This window comes from Cololabis saira, chromosome 9 (genome assembly GCF_033807715.1).
Source record: "Cololabis saira isolate AMF1-May2022 chromosome 9, fColSai1.1, whole genome shotgun sequence".
NCBI classification, from domain to species: domain Eukaryota; kingdom Metazoa; phylum Chordata; class Actinopteri; order Beloniformes; family Belonidae; genus Cololabis; species Cololabis saira.
Window position 1 is genome coordinate 4,490,715 of NC_084595.1, and position 21,717 is coordinate 4,512,431.

Consider the following 21,717-nt stretch of genomic DNA (forward strand, 5'->3'; position numbering starts at 1 on the left):
TATAAAATAGACTTGAAAATATTTTATTTTCTAGGAAATGTAATAACATGGTGCATTATGTAATAATACCTATTATTGTTGTTTGTTTAATAATTAATTTATACAAGAGTGACTTTTGTTGTTTTTTATGCAATTTCCCTCAGAGCTATGTAGCCCAATAAATCTATGTATAAAACTCCAAATATAACCTTAGTTTGGACTTATATAGGCCAATAACAAAGAAATAAACTATGCTTTAGAATTGTTATTACATAATGCACCATGTTATTACATTTTATAGAGAATAAAAACGTTGCAAGTGCGTTTTGTAATAATCTTCTCAAAATGTAATAATTTATTACATAATTCGGCAAAATCTATTACAAAATGTGTTGGGGCAGTTTATTACAAAATGCACCGTTATTACAAAATGCGGCTCAACATCCCTTACCAAATGTGCCTGGTGTGCATGTCACTGATATGACAACATATCGTCCACACTAGTGCCCTTTAATCGATATGGAATATTTTATTCTACTAAGAAACAAGAAGATGCCACGTTCTTCACTGCAAAAACTCAAAATCTTAACAAGAATATTTGTCTTATATCAGTTAAAATGTCTCATTTTTAGTCAAAAAATCTCATTTCACTTAAAACAAGACTCATCACTGTGGAAAAAACAACAATATTCACCTGTTTCAAGTAAATTTTCACTTTAAATAAGTAGAAAAATCTGCCAGTGGGACAAGATTTATCTTCTCATTACAAGCAAAAAAATCTTCTTCCACTGGCAGATTTTTCTACTTATTTCAAGTGAAAATCTACTTGAAACAGGTGAATATTGTTGTTTTTTCCACAGTGATGAGTCTTGTTTTAAGTGAAATGAGATTTTTTGACTAAAAATGAGACATTTTAACTAGAAATAAGACAAATATTCTTGTTAAGATTGTGAGTTTTTGCAGTGATCCATGTTACTTATCCTGTGAAGGACAGAGTCATATTGATAAGTTCAGAAAAGTGTTTTTTATTGTTGTGTTTTGATGTATTTGATGTAAGCCCAGTGGATATTTAAAGCTTACAGAAGGCTGCATTTAACTGCTGCTATGTCATTCCTGCAGTATTTCTGCAGCTGTTTTGGTCACTGCTATTATTTGTAATATATTATATTATTTGTAATCAGCACAAATTATCTGTCCCCATATGATCAAATCCACCATCCCCCCTGATTTTATTTTACAACTCAAGTACTGGTTGGAAGCACAGCAGAGGAAAGTTAAGAATATATTCATTTTGCAGTAAGGGAACATCCATATCCTTCAGTGCTGAACGCCAGCTTTTGTGCAAACATCTTTTGAGAGCGGGGCCTTGCAAACATCATGAAGAAACATCTGTCTGACTCTCAGTCCAGAGCCAAGAGCGCCGTGACAGAAAACACAAGAGTGTTTAGTGGCTCAAACTCTTAGAAAACAAAACAAACCAAAAAAAAAACCTTGAAAGCTAGTACAAAAAAAAGAAAAAAGGAAGCATTACTGTACGTAGCCCCTAAAGGAACACAGATTTTTTTTTTTATAATGAGTTTTACGCGCATGCGAAAAACCTTTAAGTGAGCACTTAAAGTTGTTTCCTTGCAAGCAAAGTGGTAATGTCCTTATAATGGAGTCCCAGGTTAAAATATAAGACTGTCTCAGAAAATTAGAATATTGTGATAAAGTTCTTTATTTTCTGTAATGCAAAAATGTCATACATTCTGGTTTCATTACAAATCAACTGAAATATTGCAAGCCTTTTATTATTTTAATATTGCTGATTATGGTTTACAGAATATTCCCAGAATATTCTAATTTTTTGAGATAGGATTTTTGAGTTTTCTTAAGCTGTAAGCCATGATCAGCAATATTAAAATAATAAAAGGCTTGCAATATTTCAGTTGATTTGTAATGAATCCAGAATGTATGACATTTTAGTTTTTTTAATTGCATTACAGAAAATAAAGAACTTTTCACAATATTCTAATTTTCTGAGACAGTCCTGTATAGCTCAGCTAAATCCTGTAATGTCATTTCCATTTATAAACAGAGCAGGAGCAACTGGATGGTTCCAGTTCCAGCAATACTCCCATGTACCGTATTTTCCGCATATATAAGGTGCACCGCATTATAAGGCACACTAAATATCTGGTAAAATAGCGAATATAGTGGCTGGGGTTGAGTTACGTATCTACCTGATGGAGCTGCGCTACAGGAAATGCTACAAAATCCTGCAAAGGCAAAAAAACAAGAAGTACCATATGTCAAACTTTATTAACAAAATAAAAACCAGCTTTGCTCCGTCTCGTCAAAGTCGCCATTATGTGAGTCAGCATCGCTGCTGTCGTCTTGAACGTCTGTGACGATTCCTAAGGTTTTTAGCGCCGTTACTTCGGCGACACCAACTACATTACCCACAATCCCCCTGAAGGAAGAAAAAATACGTTTTGTGTCCTTAATTCTCAAAACAGTCATATCAGCTATGCACCTGTTGTTTAATGTAACTGTGAGAGAGGCGCTTGGCTCCCGTGTGAACCAAGACTTGAGAGCTTGAGAAGCGTGAGACCTGGCAGGCGGGGGTTGGAGGGGCCCTTTCAGCCCCCTCCGCAAGGTGCTGAGTAAAAAGGTATAAAGACGCGACAGCCGGAAGTCCGGGTCAGAGTCAGCTGCGGGTCTAGTGCACGGACGCCCAGCAGTTTTTTTTGGCCTACTCTGCCAGGACTGTTCGGCTCTCCAGTCTCTTGTGTCGAGGTAAGAGTTATCAAGGCCTAGCCCCTGTGTAATTGTGTGTGCGTAATATTGCTCTGCCATTTGCGGGGGATAACTTGACACCTTGTCCTAGCAAAAAGAGTAATTGTGTGTGTGTCTTCTATGCAAATGCTTGCTTTTCTGGCTGGTAATAAAGGTTCATATATCATTTTGGCAAAAGCGAGTGTGTGTGTGTGATTCATTTTGGTGCAGCCGACCACTTTTAGAACCTTAAAGTGAGATTTCTCCCAAAACACCCCCTGACTACAGTAACAGACATTACCGTAATCATCATATATAAGGCGCACTGCCAGTTTTTGAAAAAATTAAAAGCTTTTAGGTGCACCTTATAGTGCGGAAAATACGGTACTTGTTTTTACGCACTCGTGTAGAACAAATTTAGGCGCTCACTTAAAGCTTTCACACGCGCGTAAAACTCATTATATAAAAAAAAAACATAATCCGTGTCCCTTTAGGGCTCCGTGTTACTGGACGCTGCAGAGAGATTAGTGAAGAGCAAGCTCTTCTTGGGCTGAGGACCAGCATGCAGTCTGGCTCTTACCTGGACCCAGCTCATCCATAGGTATCATATCACCACTGCCACTTTTCCCCGGGCCTGAAAAGCATTCATATGCCATTTGTACAAAAGCGGCACTCAAACAGTCTGTCAATGAGCCAAAAAGCTGCTGCTTTCCAGGGTTATAGTCGTCGGCCAGTGATTAACGGATGCAAATATGCGTGGAGCGGCAGAAGCATTGTGATTTACGTATGGATGCAAAAAGAAAAGAAAAGAAAAAAATGAAAATCAGGACAGTAAACCGCAGCTTCCCCTTTAACACTATTTTTCAAAGTGCTGCTGTTATAGAAAACTTTTGTTCATTTATTTTTCCAACTGTGGAAACAACACTAATATGCGACTGTACACTGCAAAAACTCAAAATCTTACCAGGAATATTTGTCTTATTTCTAGTTAAAATGTCTCATTTTTAGTTAAAAAAAATCTCATTACACTTAAAACAAGAGTCATTACCAGACAAATAACTTATTTGACAATTTTCACCTGTTTCAAGTAAATTTTCACTTGAAATAAGTAGAAAAATCTGCCAGTGGAACAAGATTTATCTTCTTTTTACAAGCAAAAAAATCTTGTTCCACTGGCAGATTTTTCTACTTATTTTAAGTGAAGATTTACTTCAAACAACAAGTTATTTTTCTGGTAATGACACTTTTTTTTAAGTGTAATGAGATTTGTTTGACTAAAAATGAGACATTTTAACTAGAAATAAGACAATTATTATTGTTAAGATTCTGAGTTTTTGCAGTGTTTGCTCACTGATTTCATTATTCTTGGCCCATTTACATCAGTTTTGTAAAATGCTGCTCATGTTGTTCCTTATCCATCAATACCGGCTTCTGAAGAGTCGAAAGGTTTAGTGACACGACAGCCGTATATCGTTCAAAGCCCCGTCTCACATTTTATGTGCACTATTTTCGACTCTTATGAATAGCGTTTGTTGCATCAAAATGGGCAAATAATTCCTCAGGAAGTGGACGCACGCTGAGTGAGATCACTATTTTCTAGTTGCTTACTTCCTTAAGATTAATATTTTAAGAAAAACATGCAATTTACTTCATGACCTAATTCCTTTCATTATTTTCTTTATTTTTCAGCGTTTCTTGCAATGAGTCTAATATGATTATAGTGAGTATTGTTTTCATGTGTTTCTGCTGGCTGAACAACAAATTGCCCCTCAGGGATAATAAAGCTACCTAACCTTTTTTTTTGTTAGTGTCAAAAGAAATCCCACAAAGATGCAATGATGAAAGAGTTACGCTCACAGCTGCAGCCGTTTAAAGTGTTTAATCCCTGTCAGCTCCATTGTTGTATTTAAAACACTTCACTGGATGACACGCTGCTTTTCTGCCGTCTAATTTTAGTCCACACACACAATCATGTTGTGTAAAACAGTGTAGTACAAGCGCGTATTCACCCTCAAGCTGCAAATAGAACCTCAAATATGCCCCGTTTGCTACATTTTGTTCAACAGATTTTAAACACGTTGTTAACAGGAGTGTAGCACCCTATAATGTCATCATTTCCTGAAAATGTAATAACGCCTGAAAATGTAATAACGCCTGAAAATGTAATAAAATTTGCACTTAACTCAATTGAAAATGTAATAAAACCCAATAATGTAATAACTTCAACAATAATGTAATAAAATATCCTGACGGATATTGTAATAACATTTTTAACAATAATGTAATACCTTATTACATTATTGGGAATTTATTACATGCTACTCAAAGTCTGCAATTTAACCCAATAGTCATTCTGGTGTTTCAAATCCAGCGTATAAAACATTCTTAGATATTTAAAACACAAAATGTAGAACTCTGGACTGAAAATGAACATATATATTACATTATTTGTCAAGTATTACATTATCAGTTTTGGAAAAAAAAAAGACCCACCTGAAAATGTAATAAATTTCCAATAATAAGGTATTACATTATTGGTAAAAATGTTATTACAATATCAGTCAGGATATTTTATTACATTATTGGTGAAGTTATTACATTATTGGATTTTATTACATTTTTGATTGAGTTAAGTGCAAATTTTATTATATTTTCAGGAAATGATTACACTATAGGGTGAAATTATTACATTATAGGACCTACAAGGAGCCACCTCATCGTGTGGCCGAGTGCACAGAGATTTGGACTTTTTTACTATTTTATGGGATCTGTTGAGGATGAAAACATGTGCTCAGATTTAGCACGGCAGAAATGATCATGCATATGTTGTGTTTGTCAAACCACACTCATCAGACCGTTCTCATGTGGCGTTTTGCATAATCCTTCCCATTTCTATCCTCTGGACAGGCAGAAACAGCAACAAACCCGGACTCACACCGACACCCGGCAGGCGGACTGACCTTGGTTCTTCTCCATCAGGGGCAGGGTGGTGTCATCGTAACCCGTTTTGCCGTTCTTGGCTGTTTTTGGGGTCGTCGTCGCGGTGGGCTGAGTGAAGAGAAAAGCAATCCACATGTAATAAGTCCATCTGATGGACGACAGAAGCGCTGTTTTCTCTCTTAATGCAAAAACTCATAATCTTACCAGGAATATTTGTCTTATTTCTAGTTAAAATGTCTCATTTTTAGTCAAAAAATCTCATTACACTTAAAACAAGAGTCATTACCAGAAAATTAACTTGTTATTTGACAATTTTCACCTGTTTCAAGTAGATTTTCACTTGAAATAAGTAGAAAAATCAGCCAGTGGGACAAGATTTATCTTCTCATTACAAGCAAAAAAATCTTGTTCCACTGGCAGATTTTTCAACTTATTTTAAGTGAAAATCTACTTGAAACAGGTGGAAATTGTTGTTTTTTCCAGTGATGAGTCTTGTTTTAAGTGTAACGAGATTTTTTTAACAAAAAATTAGATATTTTAACTAGAAATAAGACAAATATTCTTGTTAAGATTTTACGTTTTTGCAGTGTAGTTTGAAAAGATGAATATTAGAAGTAAGTTGCATTGCCTTGAAGTGTTTAATATGTTATTTCACTTGATTTCCACATATTTCATATCATTCTTTTTTATTTTTAGACATTTCATCTGAAAATATTCTGCAAAATCAGGAATAGTTAATGATGCTACTAACATACTTTGTAATGCTTTTAATGGGAAAAGCGTTACAAAGTGATGGAAAAGTGCTGCTTCTCTAAATCCCGTGCTTGTGAGAGTATCAACAAGAGTTGTGTGATATTAAACTGTGTACTGGATAACAGTTGTGTGATATTAAACTGTGTACTAGATGAAGGTTGTTCACCTGGAAGTGGCTCTTGTTCCAGCCGTCCTTGGTCAGAGCGTTCCTCAGATCCTTGTAACTCCACACCGTCTGCAGCACGTGGGACGCCGCCTTTGTCTCGCGTCCTGATTGGCTGACGGTGACAGCAAAAAAAGTAAATGAAGTAGTTACCAAAGCAATTAAAATCAAAAACCTCCAACACAATGATGGTTGGCGAGTTAGCTCGGTCGCTGCTGCAATCAATCTCTTTGTTCGGAGACACCGCGTCCCCCGGCAGCTCCGGGCTCTGCTTTTTAATTCATAACCAGACGAGTGCACGTTTCCTCTCATTAGCTACCTCATTAGCCACCGGTATTAATTAAAATATTGGAAAGGTGGCGGGGGGGGGGTCACATCAAAGAAATGTAATCTCACGAGGCTGAGAGGAAACAGCTATTTGGTCTAGCAAAGAACCGTTATATTCATACTTCTTTGTGGCTCTCAGTACGATCAATACGTCTCCACACAAGAACCCGCTTTTGGAAACTTCTCTTGAACTTACATCTTTAGCTTTCTGGGTCTGTGAAAAATGTCTCACTGGAACAGCGACATGCACAGTTTACAAAACATGAATATCACAATCCTGAACAACCGGCTTGACCGACAACCGCACACAAAGTACCAGTCCAACACTGACCTGGTCTTGTTGATATTTCTAGGATTGTATCTGTTCAACACTGACCTGGGGCCTCATTTAAAACGGACTGCGTAGGATTCATACTAAAAGTCCACGTACACTCAAAAGCCGAAAATGCCGGGCGCAAAAAAAAATCCGGATCAATAAAACCATGTGCACGCAGACTTTCACACAATGTTGCTTTATGAATCACAGTCTAGCTGGAAGGTTGCGCAGCTGAATCCGCCTCATATCCCGCCCTCTACACGCCCACATTTTACCATAAATGCATATGAATGACCCTACTGAGCATGCGCAGTGGCTTCCTGCAGCCTGTTTGGCGTCAGGATGAATGAGACTGTCCAGCCACCGTGACACTGAATTTCACGGAGACTTAGATCTAGATGTTGTGGAAGATGTGGAGGACAGGAAAACCACATTATTTGGTGGTCACAGTAAAAGTTAGAATAAGTATATAAATAGTATACAATAAAATAAAGCGAGTGAGTGGCAGCACGCCGTTGCTGCCCGTTAGTGCCACGACGCAATTTCCACTGGGGACAGGGGGGACATGTCCCCCCCCCACACACACACACTTTTCAAAATCATGTATTTGTCCCCCCACACGACGCGCACCCTACGCCGGACCCTACGGCGTAGGCTCTGCGTTGGTGTGACGCAGAACTATAATTCCGGCTTAAAAGTAAACAACATGTGCGCACGTACCCGTGCATGACAGGCAGACACACACGGGGAGAAGAGACTATTTCTTTAATTTTTTTTTTTTATAACTTTATCCTTATGAACGCAATTGTTATATAGTCCAACTTTCCTTATTTTAATCAGAACACTTTCTTTTTTCCTCTTCGGCGTGAGTAGTGGGCTCGGAGCGGCAGCCATCCCCCCCCCCCGCCGCCTGCTCCGTTATCAGCACTATTTTATTATAAGTCTGATATATGTTGTGATATGTGATGACATTATTAAGAGTATGACATGAATCTGACTTCATTTCACCACCTCACAGCCTGCGTTGCCAGTTCCCCGTGTCTTAAGTAAATTCTTGCGGGAGGGTCCTGGTTGCCGTAAAGATAAGCAGATTTTTCGGTTAGTTTTTTCTTTTTAGATCCGAGGCTTTGCGTAGATGGCGGCTTCCGCAACTTTCAGGCGCTTTTTCTGCGCAAGCAAGCTTTATAGATGAGGCCCCTGGTCTTGTTGATATTTCTAGGATTGTACCTGTCCAACACTGACCTGGTCTTGTTGATGTTTCTAGGATTGTATCTGTCCAACACTGACCAGGTCTTGTTGATGTTTCTAGGATTGTGTCCAACACTGACCTGGTCTTGTTGATATTTCTAGGATTGTACCTGGTCTTGTTGATATTTCTAGGATTGTGTCCAACACTGACCTGGTCTTGTTGATATTTCTAGGACTGTGTCCAACACTGACCTGGTCTTGTTGATGTTTCTAGGATTGTGTCCAACACTGACCTGGTCTTGTTGATATTTCTAGGATTGTACCTGGTCTTGTTGATATTTCTAGGATTGTATCTGTCCAACACTGACCTGGTCTTGTTGATATTTCTAGGATTGTACCTGTGAAACACTGACCTGGTCTTGTTGATGTTTCTAGGATTGTACCTGGTCTTGTTGATATTCCTAGGATTGTACCTGGTCTTGTAGATATTTCTAGGATTGTATCCAACACTGACCTGGTCTTGTTGATGTTTCTAGGATTGTACCTGGTCTTGTTGATATTTCTAGGATTGTATCTGTCCAACACTGACCTGGTCTTGTTGATATTTCTAGGATTGTACCTGTGAAACACTGACCTGGTCTTGTTGATGTTTCTAGGATCGTACCTGGTCTTGTTGATATTTCTAGGATTGTACCTGGTCTTGTTGATGTTTCTAGGATTGTACCTGGTCTTGTTGATATTTCTAGGATTGTACCTGGTCTTGTTGATGTTTCTAGGATTGTACCTGGTCTTGTTGATATTTCTAGGATTGTACCTGGTCTTGTTGATATTTCTAGGATTGTACCTGGTCTTGTTGATGTTTCTAGGATCGTACCTGGTCTTGTTGATATTTCTAGGATTGTACCTGGTCTTGTTGATGTTTCTAGGATCGTACCTGGTCTTGTTGATGGCCACCAGCTTCTCCACGGCCTGGGCCTGGATGAGGGATCGGGCGTTTTCAGAGCTGTCCGTCACGATCTCGTGGATGGTGTTGAGGATGGCGACCACCGTGTCCTCCTCCAGGTTCTTGGCCGGTCTCTGCTGGCCGCTGGGCAGGTTGCTCACCAAGTCCCGCATGGCGTAACTTCCTGTAAGGGCAAGGATTTTTCACCATTAAACTGATGACTGTGGTGAGATCACACTGCAAAAACTCAAAATCTTACCAGGAATGCTTGTCTTATTTCTAGTTAAAATGTCTCATTTTTTGTTAAAAAATCTCAATACACTTAAAACAAGAGTCATTACAAGAAAAATAACTTGTTATTTGACAATTTTCACCTGTTTCAAGTAAATTTTCACTTGAAATAAGTAGAAAATTCTGCCAGTGGGACAAGATTTATCTTCTTATTACAAGCAAAAAAATCTTGTTCCACTGGCAGATTTTTCTACTTATTTTAAGTGAAAATTTACTTGAAACAGGTGAAAATTGTTGTTTTTTCCAGTGATGAGTCTTGTTTTAAGTGTAATGAGATTTTTTTGACTAAAAATGAGACATGATAAAAAAAAAACCTCAAAAACTCTGTGGATTGTCACAATAAAAACAATGATGCCCAGTAAAAGAGAAAGCTGATGGAAGAATCACATATGAAAATGGATTTCAACTTTATGTTGAGTAATTAAAAAAAATGTAAATCTTCTTGGCTGTCATCTGCATATTTGCTTAGACTGAAGTTGCCTGTAAAAGTGAAAAGATTTGCATGATTTCCTGAGGATTGTTTTCATAAATGAATGCCTTGATCATATCCGCAATCTACAAGTGCAACGCTGCTAAATCTACAAATTCATCATCATGTGTGTTGTCTTGCATTTTGAAAATCTCATAAAGTATAAACATATATACTGTATATCACGGGCTGCTTGGTGGCGCAGTGGGTTAAGCAGTGGCTCATATACTGAGGCTACAGTCCTCCTGCAGCGGTCGCAGGTTCGAATCCCGGCCTGCGCACCTTTGCTGCATGTCATCCCCGATCTCTCTCTCTACCCCTTTCATATCTGCGGCTTGAATAAAGGGCCACTAGAGCCCAAAAAAATCTTTAAAAAAAAAAAAAAAAAAAAAAAAAAAACATATATACTGTATATCAGGGGTGTCAAATGTGCGGCCCGAGAGAGGTTTTCATGCGGCCCGTGAGAAGTTTCCAACGCAAAAAATCGAAATGTTAATTTACTAAAAAGGAAGGTATAAATAATTGCCATGAATCGCAGCATATCCGATAATATATTTCTTCTACAAATCCATCGTTATTCCACAAATAGAGCAGTTTTTAACATTTTTTTAGTTTTCTAGAATGCATTTGCCGATTTTATTTCTTTGTCGTTTATTTTTATTAACTGACTACTATTATATATTTTCGCAGGAAAAATATCACTGCTAAAAAAGATGATAGAAAATATTTATTCTGAGAATTTCAGTTTTGAATACGAGGATAGTGACAAAGTAAAACAGTTAAAAAAGAAGTGCTGACTTTTTCGGCACGCTGGCGTAAATATCCGCGCCAATTTTTAAAAATAAATACACTTAATTGTACTGGAAAAATCTCTAAATCACAAAGAAACACTCGGATGTAATAAGAAAGATTTAGCTTTTAATTAAATTTCCTATAAAAAAGCGAAATATTAAAAAAAACATACTTGTTTCTGTTTATCTTTGTAAAATGATATTAAAAGTATCTTACATAGTTTGAAAAAAAACGAGACATTTCAAGAAAAGATCCTGAAGAAATATATTTTACATAATTAGAGTGTAAAAAAAGTGCATATTTCCTTTAAAATTAACTAAACTGATATTGGATTAGATAACAATAGTAAAAAAAAAAGAATTAGAGAAAACATTTTCCGCACCATTTTTTGTTATTTTGAGCGTGCGGCCCGCGAGAAAAAAACTGGTCAAATCCAGCCCGCCAAGCAAAGTGAGTTTGACACCCCTGCTGTATATTGTTGGCCAATGTGCAGGAATCTAATTTGAGGTATTCAAAGCCGAAGTTCACATTTTTTCAAATCTGTCATGAGCGATATCTACGAGGCCGCTGCTAAACTGATGCTGTTTTTAGGTTCTGTGAAGTGCAGTCACGGGTTTTAGTGAACTTGCTCGGAATTAACTTGATATCTTTTGAAACCCCTTTCAGCGCTCTGAAGGAGACACGAAAAAGAGGAACTTTTCTACTCTGTTGCATTTGATTTGACAAGCTCGCACTGTCAAGGCGTTGCATTTGCTCATGCTGAACTTTTTCTTACAATGATATTTCATCAGCAAAGGGGGTTTGGTTTGTTCAAGGGCAGCAAAAGACGGGAGGGGTAATTGCGAGTTTCCTCATAAACCTGTGTCAGAGCTGCGTTATCTTGCAGTGGTGTCCTGACAGAAACAACAACATGCCGTGTGAAGCTGCTCTCGTACCGATCAGATCCTTGTTGCGGCGGTCGATGGACAGGTTGCGTAAGGCGATGGCCACGGCTCGGACCACCTTGTCAGAGTCGGAGCGCAGCAGCTCCACCAGGATGGGAAGACCTTTCTCCTTCCGGACGGTGGCTCGGATGTAGTTGGACCACTGGAACATGGGAAGAGAGGAAATCATTCTTTTTTTTACCTTGTCTGCACACATATTAACGGTTGATACCATGCTGGTAAAAACCTAAGGCATATATATGTGCATTGTTACTATATTTAATATACAGTATATACATATATATACGCATACATACCCATACACATACATAAATATACACATACAAACCCAGTGGGTTTTTTTTTTTCAAATCAAACGTCGAGCACTGGAAATCTGCAACTAAAAACTACAAACGAAACCGACACGGAGCCGACCAAAACACGAGCAGCAATCGACCCAAATCTCGAGATCCGATCACAATCTGAGCTAAGCTACCGCTACCGCTAACTACCCCCAAAAACTACAGAGCAGCATGCAGGTGAACAAGCCAATGTGTATGTCTATGTGTGTGTGTGTGTGTGTGTGTGTGTGTGTGTGTGTGTATGTATGTGTGTGTGTGTGTATGTATGTATATGTCTGTGTGGCTATGTGTGTGTGTATGTATTTATGTGTGTGTATATGTATGTGTGTGTGTGTGTGTATGTATATGTCTGTGTGACTATGTGTGTGTTGGTGTATGTATATGTCTGTGTGGCTATGTGTGTGTATGTGTATGTATATGTCTGTGTGGCTATGTGTGTGTGTGTGTATGTATATGTCTGTGTGGCTATGTGTGTGTGTGTGTATGTATATGTCTGTGTGGCTATGTGTGTGTATGTGTATGTATATGTCTGTGTGGCTATGTGTGTATGTGTATATGTATGTGTGTGTGGCTATGTGTGTGTGTGTGTGTGTTTGTATATGTGTGTGTATGTGTATGTGTGTGTGTGTGTGTGTATGTATATGTCTGTGCGGCTATGTGTGTGTGTGTGTGTATGTATATGTCTGTGTGGCTATGTGTGTGTATGTGTATATGTGTATATGTATGTATATGTCTGTGTGGCTATGTGTGTGTATGTGTATATGTATGTGTGTGTGGCTATGTGTGTGTGTGTGTGTGTGTATATGTATGTGTGTGTGTATGTAGCACGGGGTAACTAGTTACTAGAGATGAAATAATTCTAAGGTGAGGCCGTTTCTCTCTCTGAGCAACACGGAGAGACTAATGCACTAACGCCTTCATAACTATATAAGTATATAAGTATATAATTATATAACTAGCAGGATAGACGACTGTAAAGCTCTTCTTACTGGTCGACCCAAGAAAACCATCAATCAGCTGCAACTGGTTCAAAACGCTGCAGTTCTGACTCAGACCAGGAGGAGAGAAACACATTAGGCCCATTTTAAAATCCTTACACTGGCTACCTGTTAGATTTCGTGTTGATTTTAAAGTTCTTTTATTAGTTTATAAAGCGCTACATGGGCTTGTACCAGAGTATATTTCAGAGATGTTTTTATTCTATGAACCAGGAAGGAACTCAGATCCTCTGGTTATTCCTTTTTAGCTGTTACACAGAGTAGAACTAAAACATTTGCTGCTTTTAGCCACTAATATGCTCCAAAACTTTGGAACAGCCGGAGGATCTGAGAGGAGCTGGAAATGTGGACATTTTTAAACTAAAAACTCATCTCTTTGGTCTGGCTTTTATGTAGCATCACATTTTATAGTTTTATTCTGTTTAACATTTTTTAGAGGTATTTGTTTTATTTATTTATCTATTTCTTGTAATGTTTTTATTATTATTATATTTTATTGTTGTGGACTGATTCTTTTTAAGCCTTAATTCTTGAACTTTTATCATCATTATTTCATTTCAATTAACTATATTGTATGTCAGTGTGCATTGGTCTCCCAGTTTTTATTTTTGTTTTTATTATGCTTATTTTTCAGTCAAAATGTCAAAGCACTTTGTATTTCATGTACCTGGATGAAAGATGCTAGACCAGGGGTCGGCAACCCAAAATGTTTTAGAGCCATATTCGACCAAAAACACAAAAAACAAATATGTCTGGAGCCGCAAAAAATGAAAAGTCTTGTATCAGAATTAGAATGAAGACAAATCGTGAAATGTCGAGAAAAAAGTCGAAATGTCGAGAAAAAAGTTGAAATGTCGAGAGAAGAAAGTCAAAATGTCGAGGAAATAGTCAAAATGTTGAGATTAAAAAGGGAAGGAAAAAGGAAGAAAAAAAGAGAAAAAAAGGAAAATGAGAAGAAAAAAGGGAAAAAAAGAAGAAAAAGAAGAAAAAAAAGAAATAAAAAGAGAAAAAAAGGAAAAAAGAAGAAAAAAAGGGGAAAAAAAAAAAGGTCAAACATTTTTGAAAAAGCTCCAGGAGCCACTAGGGCGGCGCTAAAAAGCCACATGCGGCTCTAGAGCCGCGGGTTGCCGATCCCTGTGCTATACAAATAAAATGTGATTGATTGATTGATTGATGTTGTTGTGACCGTGACGTCCGTTCTTTTACGTTTGCACACACACCGCTTCTCCTCCGGCTCCACACAGAGCGGCTCCAGAATGGACATGTGATAATAATTTGTCTGAATTTAAACATCAGTGGCTTTTACTTCTCATTTCTTTAGTATCTTGAAACATTGACTCTGACATAAAAGGGTTGCACTTCTAAGTGCTGCTTCCCCATGAGACGCAATTAAGCGGAGGAAAGGCCTGACTGAACCACCAGGTGGTGCTAGTGAGCTGTGAGAAAACATGTGCTGGTGCTGAGAAAGAACCTTAAAACATGTGAAGGATTTAAAACAGAAGCTCAGACATCTCTCTGCTGGGCGGGTAATGTCCAGCTCGTAAATGTGACAGTAATGTGCCCGTAACTCCACAAACTGATCATTTCCCCTTAGTCCAGCTGTTTAGCTGTAAAATGTATAAGAATCGTTCAGTTTGTGATACAAGCATGACATTTGGTTCAAATAGCCAAAGGTTTCCCCAAAAGATCTGGACGTGGAGCCATCGTGAATTTTCAACATGGACACAACTGTTTTCTAATTAGTATACACTCCTCTTTTTTCTCTTTTTTTCATCTTCTCTTTTTTCATCTTTTTCTCCTCTTTTTCTCTTTTTTTTCCTCTTTTTGCCATATTTTTTTCCTATTTTTTCATCTTCTTCTCCTCTTTTTTCATCTTCTCTTTTTTTCATATTTTTCTCCTCTTTCTTTCTCTTTTTTTTCCTATTTTTTCATCTTTTTTCATCTGTTTCTCCTTTTATTCTCTTTTTTCCTATTTTTGCCATATTCTTTTCCTATTTTTTCCTCTTTTTTCCATATTTTTTCCTCTTTTCCCTCTTTTTTTTCTCAAGAAAACCCAAATATCCTATCTCAAAAAATTTGAATATTCTGGGAATCTTAATCTTAAACTGTAAATATTAAAATAATAAAAGGTTTGCAATATTTCAGTTGATTTGTAATGAATCCAGAATGTATGACATTTTAGTTTTTTTAATTGCATTACAGAAAATAAAGAACTTTATCACAATATTCTAATTTTCTGAGACAGTCCTGTAGATCTGAGACTGTAATGAACGATTCATCAAAGGTCCCGTTCTTGAGCTGCTGCTGAAGCTCATTGGCCGTTCTCAGCTTGTTGCTAAGCAACCAACGTTATTGATACAGGAATTGAAGAAACGGGGAGACTGTTTAGCCAATCAGAATGCAGAACACGATGCACAATGTAAATCCATACAGAACCTGCTGGAATGAAGGCTAGAGGGCATTAATGGGAGCATTTAAAATAATGTTTTTATTTAAAGTAACTAAAAAGTTACTTTTCATAGTAACGCATTACTTTTTGGTCTAAGTAACTGAGTTACTAACTGAGTTACTTTTGAATGAAGTAACTAGTAACGGTAACTAGTTACTATTTTTTTTTAGCACAACACTGGAAACAGGTGACTGCTCTTGCATGAGGTGAACGGTGTATCCTGGAATTTGACAGCTAACCTTACTCAAAGATCCTCTATACAGAAGATAGCGCATTACCGTTACTGCCAATGGTATGAAATGGTATCCACTTCCTGTCTCCTAAGTGGGCGTGGTCCCCCTCTGACCTCACTTCCTGTCTCCTAAGTGGACGTGGTCGCCCCTCTGACCTCACTTCCTGTCTCCTAAGTGGGCGTGGCCGCCCCTCTGACCTCACTTCCTGTCTCCTAAGTGGGCGTGGCCGCCCCTCTCCCCACATCGTTTTGGAACATACAACACTAGATACAGTACAACTTTCTTCCAAAAACACTTAAATAATAAAAATAACAGTATTATTAAGCAAAGAAGCAAGTTTTATTTTAGTTTTAAACTTCATTTTATCCGATGGGAAAACGATGAGAGCCAAATCTCATGAGAGTGTGTTGCTCAGACAGAGACAGGTCTCAAACAAAGTTCATTTTCTCCTAATCTGTCGGTCTGAAAATGTCCATTTTGGTGTCAGAATGTTCAGAAGGTTTGTGGCTTTTGAAAAATGGGTCCCATATTTACTTAGGTTACTATGGGGCGAAGGAATTGGTAATAATCTGTGCTCACGTTCACTTTTCCCATAGGACTCAATAGACTCAGGACCTACTTCCTGTCTCCTAAAGGGGCGTGGCAGTCACGTGACACAGATACAGGAAACTGAACCGTAGTGGGCTGTAGAGTTTATTGAACGTCTCGGCCTTACTCGATGATTATTCACGGCTGCAGCCGCACAGCCTGTACGACTGAAGCTGCACAAGTGCTCATCCCACCCATAGTTGCAGTACGACCCTCACCAAATAATCACATTTTACCTGTACGAAGAGTCCGGGCCAACACAAACGTCACAGGTGCCTTTCGTGTTCAGAACTGTTTATCTGTCGCCGTGTTAATATACTATACTAATATATACTGGATCGAGATGAAACTGCTGGACTGCAGAAACTCTGAACTGAATAAAATGTTCACTAAATCCCTAAAATCCTTTTAAAGATCTTTAAAAACTGAATCAAATAAGTGAGCATCTATTTTTAGAAAGCAGAGCTCATTTTCTCAACTACCCAGCTATTTTCTTGTGAGCTTAGTGCAACGTCCTTGGTGAATCTGCTGGTAAATTCATTGCTGTTTTGATAGCATTGCAGTTTGAAACCAGTTTGAGGCATATTTTGGTCTTTTTTCAACTTAAATGCAACACATTATGAAAAACAAAATGCTTCTCTTGTTGAGAACATAAATAAGTGGCTACCAAATTAAAAACCTGAATATAAAACAAAGTAGTCACTTTGTTTGGAACTTCCTTTGTCTGAAAAATTTCTAGTTAAAATGTCTCATTTTAGTAAGAAAATCTCATTACACTTAAAACAAGAGTCATCACTGGAAAAAACAACAATTTTCACCTGTTTCAAGTAGATTTTCACTTGAAATAAGTAGAAAAATCTGCCAGTGGAACAAGATTTTTTTGCTTGTAATGAGAAGATAAATCTTGTCCCACTGGCAGATTTTTCTACTTATTTCAAGTGAAAATTTACTTGAAACAGGTGAAAATTGTCCAATAAGTTATTTTTCTGGTGTTATTTTTTTCAGGGGGGGGGATGATTTTGACTATTTTTATTTCATGGGGGGATGATTTGGACCGTTTTTATTTCAGGGGGGATGATTTTGACTGTTTTTATTTCAGGGGGGATGATTTTAACTGTTTTTATTTCAGGGGGGAATGCCTCCCCCCTCAACTCCAGTACTGGTTACAGCCCTAGTAGAACCCCAGACCCAGGACTCACGGTCCACTGTCCAGCGCTGAGGTTCTGCAGCGCGCCTGCAGCCGCCTCCAGGGTGTTGTAGTTCTGGCTCTCCGTCAGCAGCGACAGGTAGAGCCGCACCACCTCTGGCTGGTACAGCAGCTCGAAGCCTGCAGGGCGACACAGAAACACACCGGTTAGAGCCGCTGGCAGGACTGAGGTTTATCCTGGTCCAGAAGGACCAGCTCAACAGAAACAGGCTTGGCTTTGCTGTAATGGACAGACAAATGGCCCTGGAAAGATGAAAAAAACGTTGTCAAACAGGAAAAAATGTGGATTGAGGCTTTCGTGTGTGTCTGATTCCCTGTGTGTGAGTGGAAAGTAAAAAAAAATATATATATATAAAGAGTAGACAGGTCTATAGAGAATAAACCATGGAAAACAGTTTAACATTACAACATTTCTCTGGAAAAAAAAGGAAACAAAAAATGCTTGAAGAATGCCTGGTAAATCCCCATTATTAACTATAATAATAATTATACCATTAAATGGTATATATAATAATTATTATATTGTTTATGATAAGATGTGTATATATATATATATATATATATATATATATATATATATATGCATGCTGTATATGTTTTTTATTTATAATTGCTCTGGTAATAATAAGGTATAATTTTTTTCTTATTTTTACTTTCAAGCAAAATTGAAATAGAAATAGAAACAAGGGGTAGGACCCAATACGTTTTTTGAAGGTTTATTTCCCTTTGATTTTGTTTAATGACTGTTTATTTGTATTCTTTTTTGTTTTGTGTAATTGTTTTTTTTATTTTTTTGTTTCTTTGTATGCTCAAAATAAAGATTTCAATCAATCAATCAATTATGCAAAAACATAAAAATACAACCATTGAAAACACTTGAATCTTCTAGGAAAACACAAGGAGAGATTATTGATTTGCCAAACCCAGAGTATTTGAGAAAGAGGTTTATCTCCCAGACACACTAGACATTCTGCAACAATCAATCATTAGACATTCCTGTGATGGAAACGTAATGACATTATCAGCGATTAGACGGCGCAGGCTCAGGGAGAGACAGCGGCGTCAAACAGCATCAAATCAAACACTCTCATCCCGAGAGGCTCATCAATGACGGCTTTACAGGGACACAAGAACCACACCATTAAGAGCTGGAGATGCTGGAACAAGGTCACATTGAGCCGTTCACCTCTCTGGAGAAACTCACAACATTTTCATGGCAAGAAAAGTCACACTGCAGAGACGGACAACGTCTACCCAGAATTTGATGGCTTGACGGGAAAAAAAAAATGGATTTGGATGTCCATTGAGACAAATCTTGACAGGAACATTTCAGGGTTTCGTGTACGTACATTTAAAAAAAAGCAGTTTCATTAGAACAGAGGTTTTCAACTGGTTTTGTCCCAGTTTTGTCCCATCCGCTTCAGGATGGATGGCTCACTGTACAACCTTCGTCGCCTCCAATCCAGCACCAAATGCCTGCAGATACTCATTAGAGAGTTCCAATACGCTGATGACTGCGCTTTCGTTGCCAATTCAGAAGAATCTCTCCAACGTATGATGGACTGCTTCTCGGCTGCCACAAGATCTTTCGGTGTTATCATCAACACAGCAAAAACAGAGGTCATGCATCTCTCCAATTCACCATCGACATTACCAATCATTATCAACAACACTCCTCTCGCAACGGTAGAAAACTTCAAATACCTTGGAAGTATTGTATCAAGTGACTGCACCATAGACAAGGAGCTTGAAAACCGTATTCATTGTGCGAGTGCATCATTCGGCAGGCTATGGAAACGCCTGTGGTCATCACATGACATCAAAGTCGACACAAAAATCTCTGTATATAAAGCTGTTGTGTTGTCAGCCCTTCTTTATGGTGCCGAAACGTGGACACTATACCGTCGTCACATCACACGTCTCCGCTGCCTCCAACAACGCCATCTACGAGCAATCCTTCGCATCTCATACCATCAGAGAGTGACTAACGATGAAGTTCTGACTCGAGCCAATACCATGGATATTGAGATCATCCTCTCCAAGATACAACTAAGGTGGGCAGGGCACATCGCTCGTATGCCCGAAAACCGACTCCCGAAACAAGTACTCTTTGGAGAGCTTGCTAAAGGAAAAAGATCTGTCGGTCGCCCACTCCTACGATGGAAAGATATGCTAAAGAGCACTCTTAAGCAATGTGACATCTCACCAGACACATGGCAACTCGAGGCTTTGGAGCGTTCAAGATGGAAAAATACCACAAATGCTGGCCTTAAAAAGTTGGACGATCTGAGGCAGCAAAACAACGCACTTAAACGTGCACGTCGTCATGCGCAAAGGGAGGCCACTGCTGACGGGAGCCTAGGAGCATTCAAGTGTCGCCACTGTGACCGAAGATGTACAAGCCGCATTGGCATGCTAAGTCATGAGCGTGCCTGTAATAAATAAAAGAAAGAGAAGAAAAAAAAAAGACATTGGGACATGGACGTTTCGCAGGCAGCCATCGTCGACTCGACGGGCAGCTTTGTTGTTGTTGTTGTCCCAGTCCCACCATTATAACCAAGAAGCAACTCGGGGACCAACTGCTTCTGGGGATGTTTGTTTTATTTTTTACACCTTGATTTTTAGCATCAGTGTCTATTTTTATTTGCACCTTTTGCTATAAAAAAACAACAAAAAACAGTCAATGAAAAACGAACAATAGGAAGCCAAGAGGGTTTATAATATTACAAAGTTCACTCTCACTCATTTGACATCATTTGGATGGGTAAATTATTCAAAAAAATGAATAGTAAATGGAAAATAAATTGAGTCTAAATAAATATATATTTTTTAAACTATTGTTTTCCATTTACAATTTCAGGGACCACCTGCAATACCGCCACGCACCACCAGAGGGCCGCGGACCACCGTTTGACCAACCCTGCATTAGAACCATGTGAGGGTGCAAGGTCACTGCCTTTAGATAAGGTGAGTGATTTCAACAGGAGACCAATCTGCAATCACACGGAGCGCCGCGCTGCTCCTGCTCTCAGGAACACAGACCTGCTGCTGCTGAGGAATACGTGGATCAAAATCATCTTTTGTTACTTATCCTCCACCAACTATTTCAAATTCTTCTCTCGTGCCTTAGGGCGTTAGAGAATATAACTAACTCTGTCTTCTCCCAGTCTTTCTGAGCCGAGTGTTTGCAAAGTTCTGTTTGAAAACCCTGTATTATCTGGGCATGGATGTATGTTGGAGTAACTGATGCTACAGGCTCGCCAGGATGAAGGAAGGGAAGAAGGAAGGAAGGAAGGAAGGAAGGAAGGAAGGAAGGAAGGAAGGAAGGAAGGAAGGAAGGAAGGAAGGAAGGAAGGAAGGAAATAAAGGAGGAAAGAAGGGAGGAAGGGAAACAAGAAGGAAGGAAGGAAGGAAGGAAAGAAGGAAGGAAGGGAAAAAGAAGGAAGGAATGGAGAAAAGAAGGAAGGGAGAAAAGAAGGAAGGAATGAATGGAGAAAAGAAGGAAGGAAGGAAAGAAGGAAGGAAGGAATGGAGAAAAGAAGGAAGGAATGGAGAAAAGAAGGAGGGAAGGAAAGAAGGAAGGAAGGAAGGAAGGGAAAAAAGAAGGAAGGAAGGAAGGAAGGAAGGAAGGAAGGAAGGAAGGAAGGAAGGAAGGAAGGAAGGAAGGAAGGAAGGAAGGAAGGAAGGAAGGAAGGAAGGAAGGAAGGAAGGAAGGAAGGAAGGAAGGAAGGAAGGAAGGAAGGAAGGGAAAAAAGAAGGAAAGGAGAAAACAAGGAAAGAATGTACGAGGGGAGAAAAGAAGGAAGGAAGGGAGACAAGAGGAAGGAAGAAGGAACAGGAGAATTAGGTCATTTTGACCCAAACACAGTACAAGGGTTAAAAAGAAAATGTTTTGTGACTGTGATTTGGGTCCAATTATGAGAGTGTAATAAATAAATCCACAAAGGTAATAACTCGTATGAAAACTCTGTCCTCTGAGAAGATAAAATGAAAACACTGGTGGAGGGAAGCATCGTTTTTGTGCTTGGGAGGTAAAACA

At 38.6% G+C, this 21,717-nt stretch overlaps 1 protein-coding gene across 1 annotated transcript in view; it reads right to left on the minus strand.

The window, feature by feature from the left end:
* The window catches only part of LOC133451364 (splicing regulator ARVCF-like), an 89,644-nt gene that overhangs the window by 14,346 nt on the left and 53,581 nt on the right, over positions 1–21,717 (minus strand). The window contains exons 2-7 of the mRNA XM_061730344.1: positions 17,671–17,798; positions 11,854–12,004; positions 9,358–9,550; positions 6,596–6,707; positions 5,697–5,784; positions 3,317–3,370 (exon numbers count right to left, since the gene is read on the minus strand). Coding sequence (XP_061586328.1) covers positions 3,317–3,370; positions 5,697–5,784; positions 6,596–6,707; positions 9,358–9,539 — 436 coding nt within the window. The 5' untranslated portion in view covers positions 9,540–9,550; positions 11,854–12,004; positions 17,671–17,798. The remainder of the gene's footprint in view (positions 1–3,316; positions 3,371–5,696; positions 5,785–6,595; positions 6,708–9,357; positions 9,551–11,853; positions 12,005–17,670; positions 17,799–21,717) is intronic.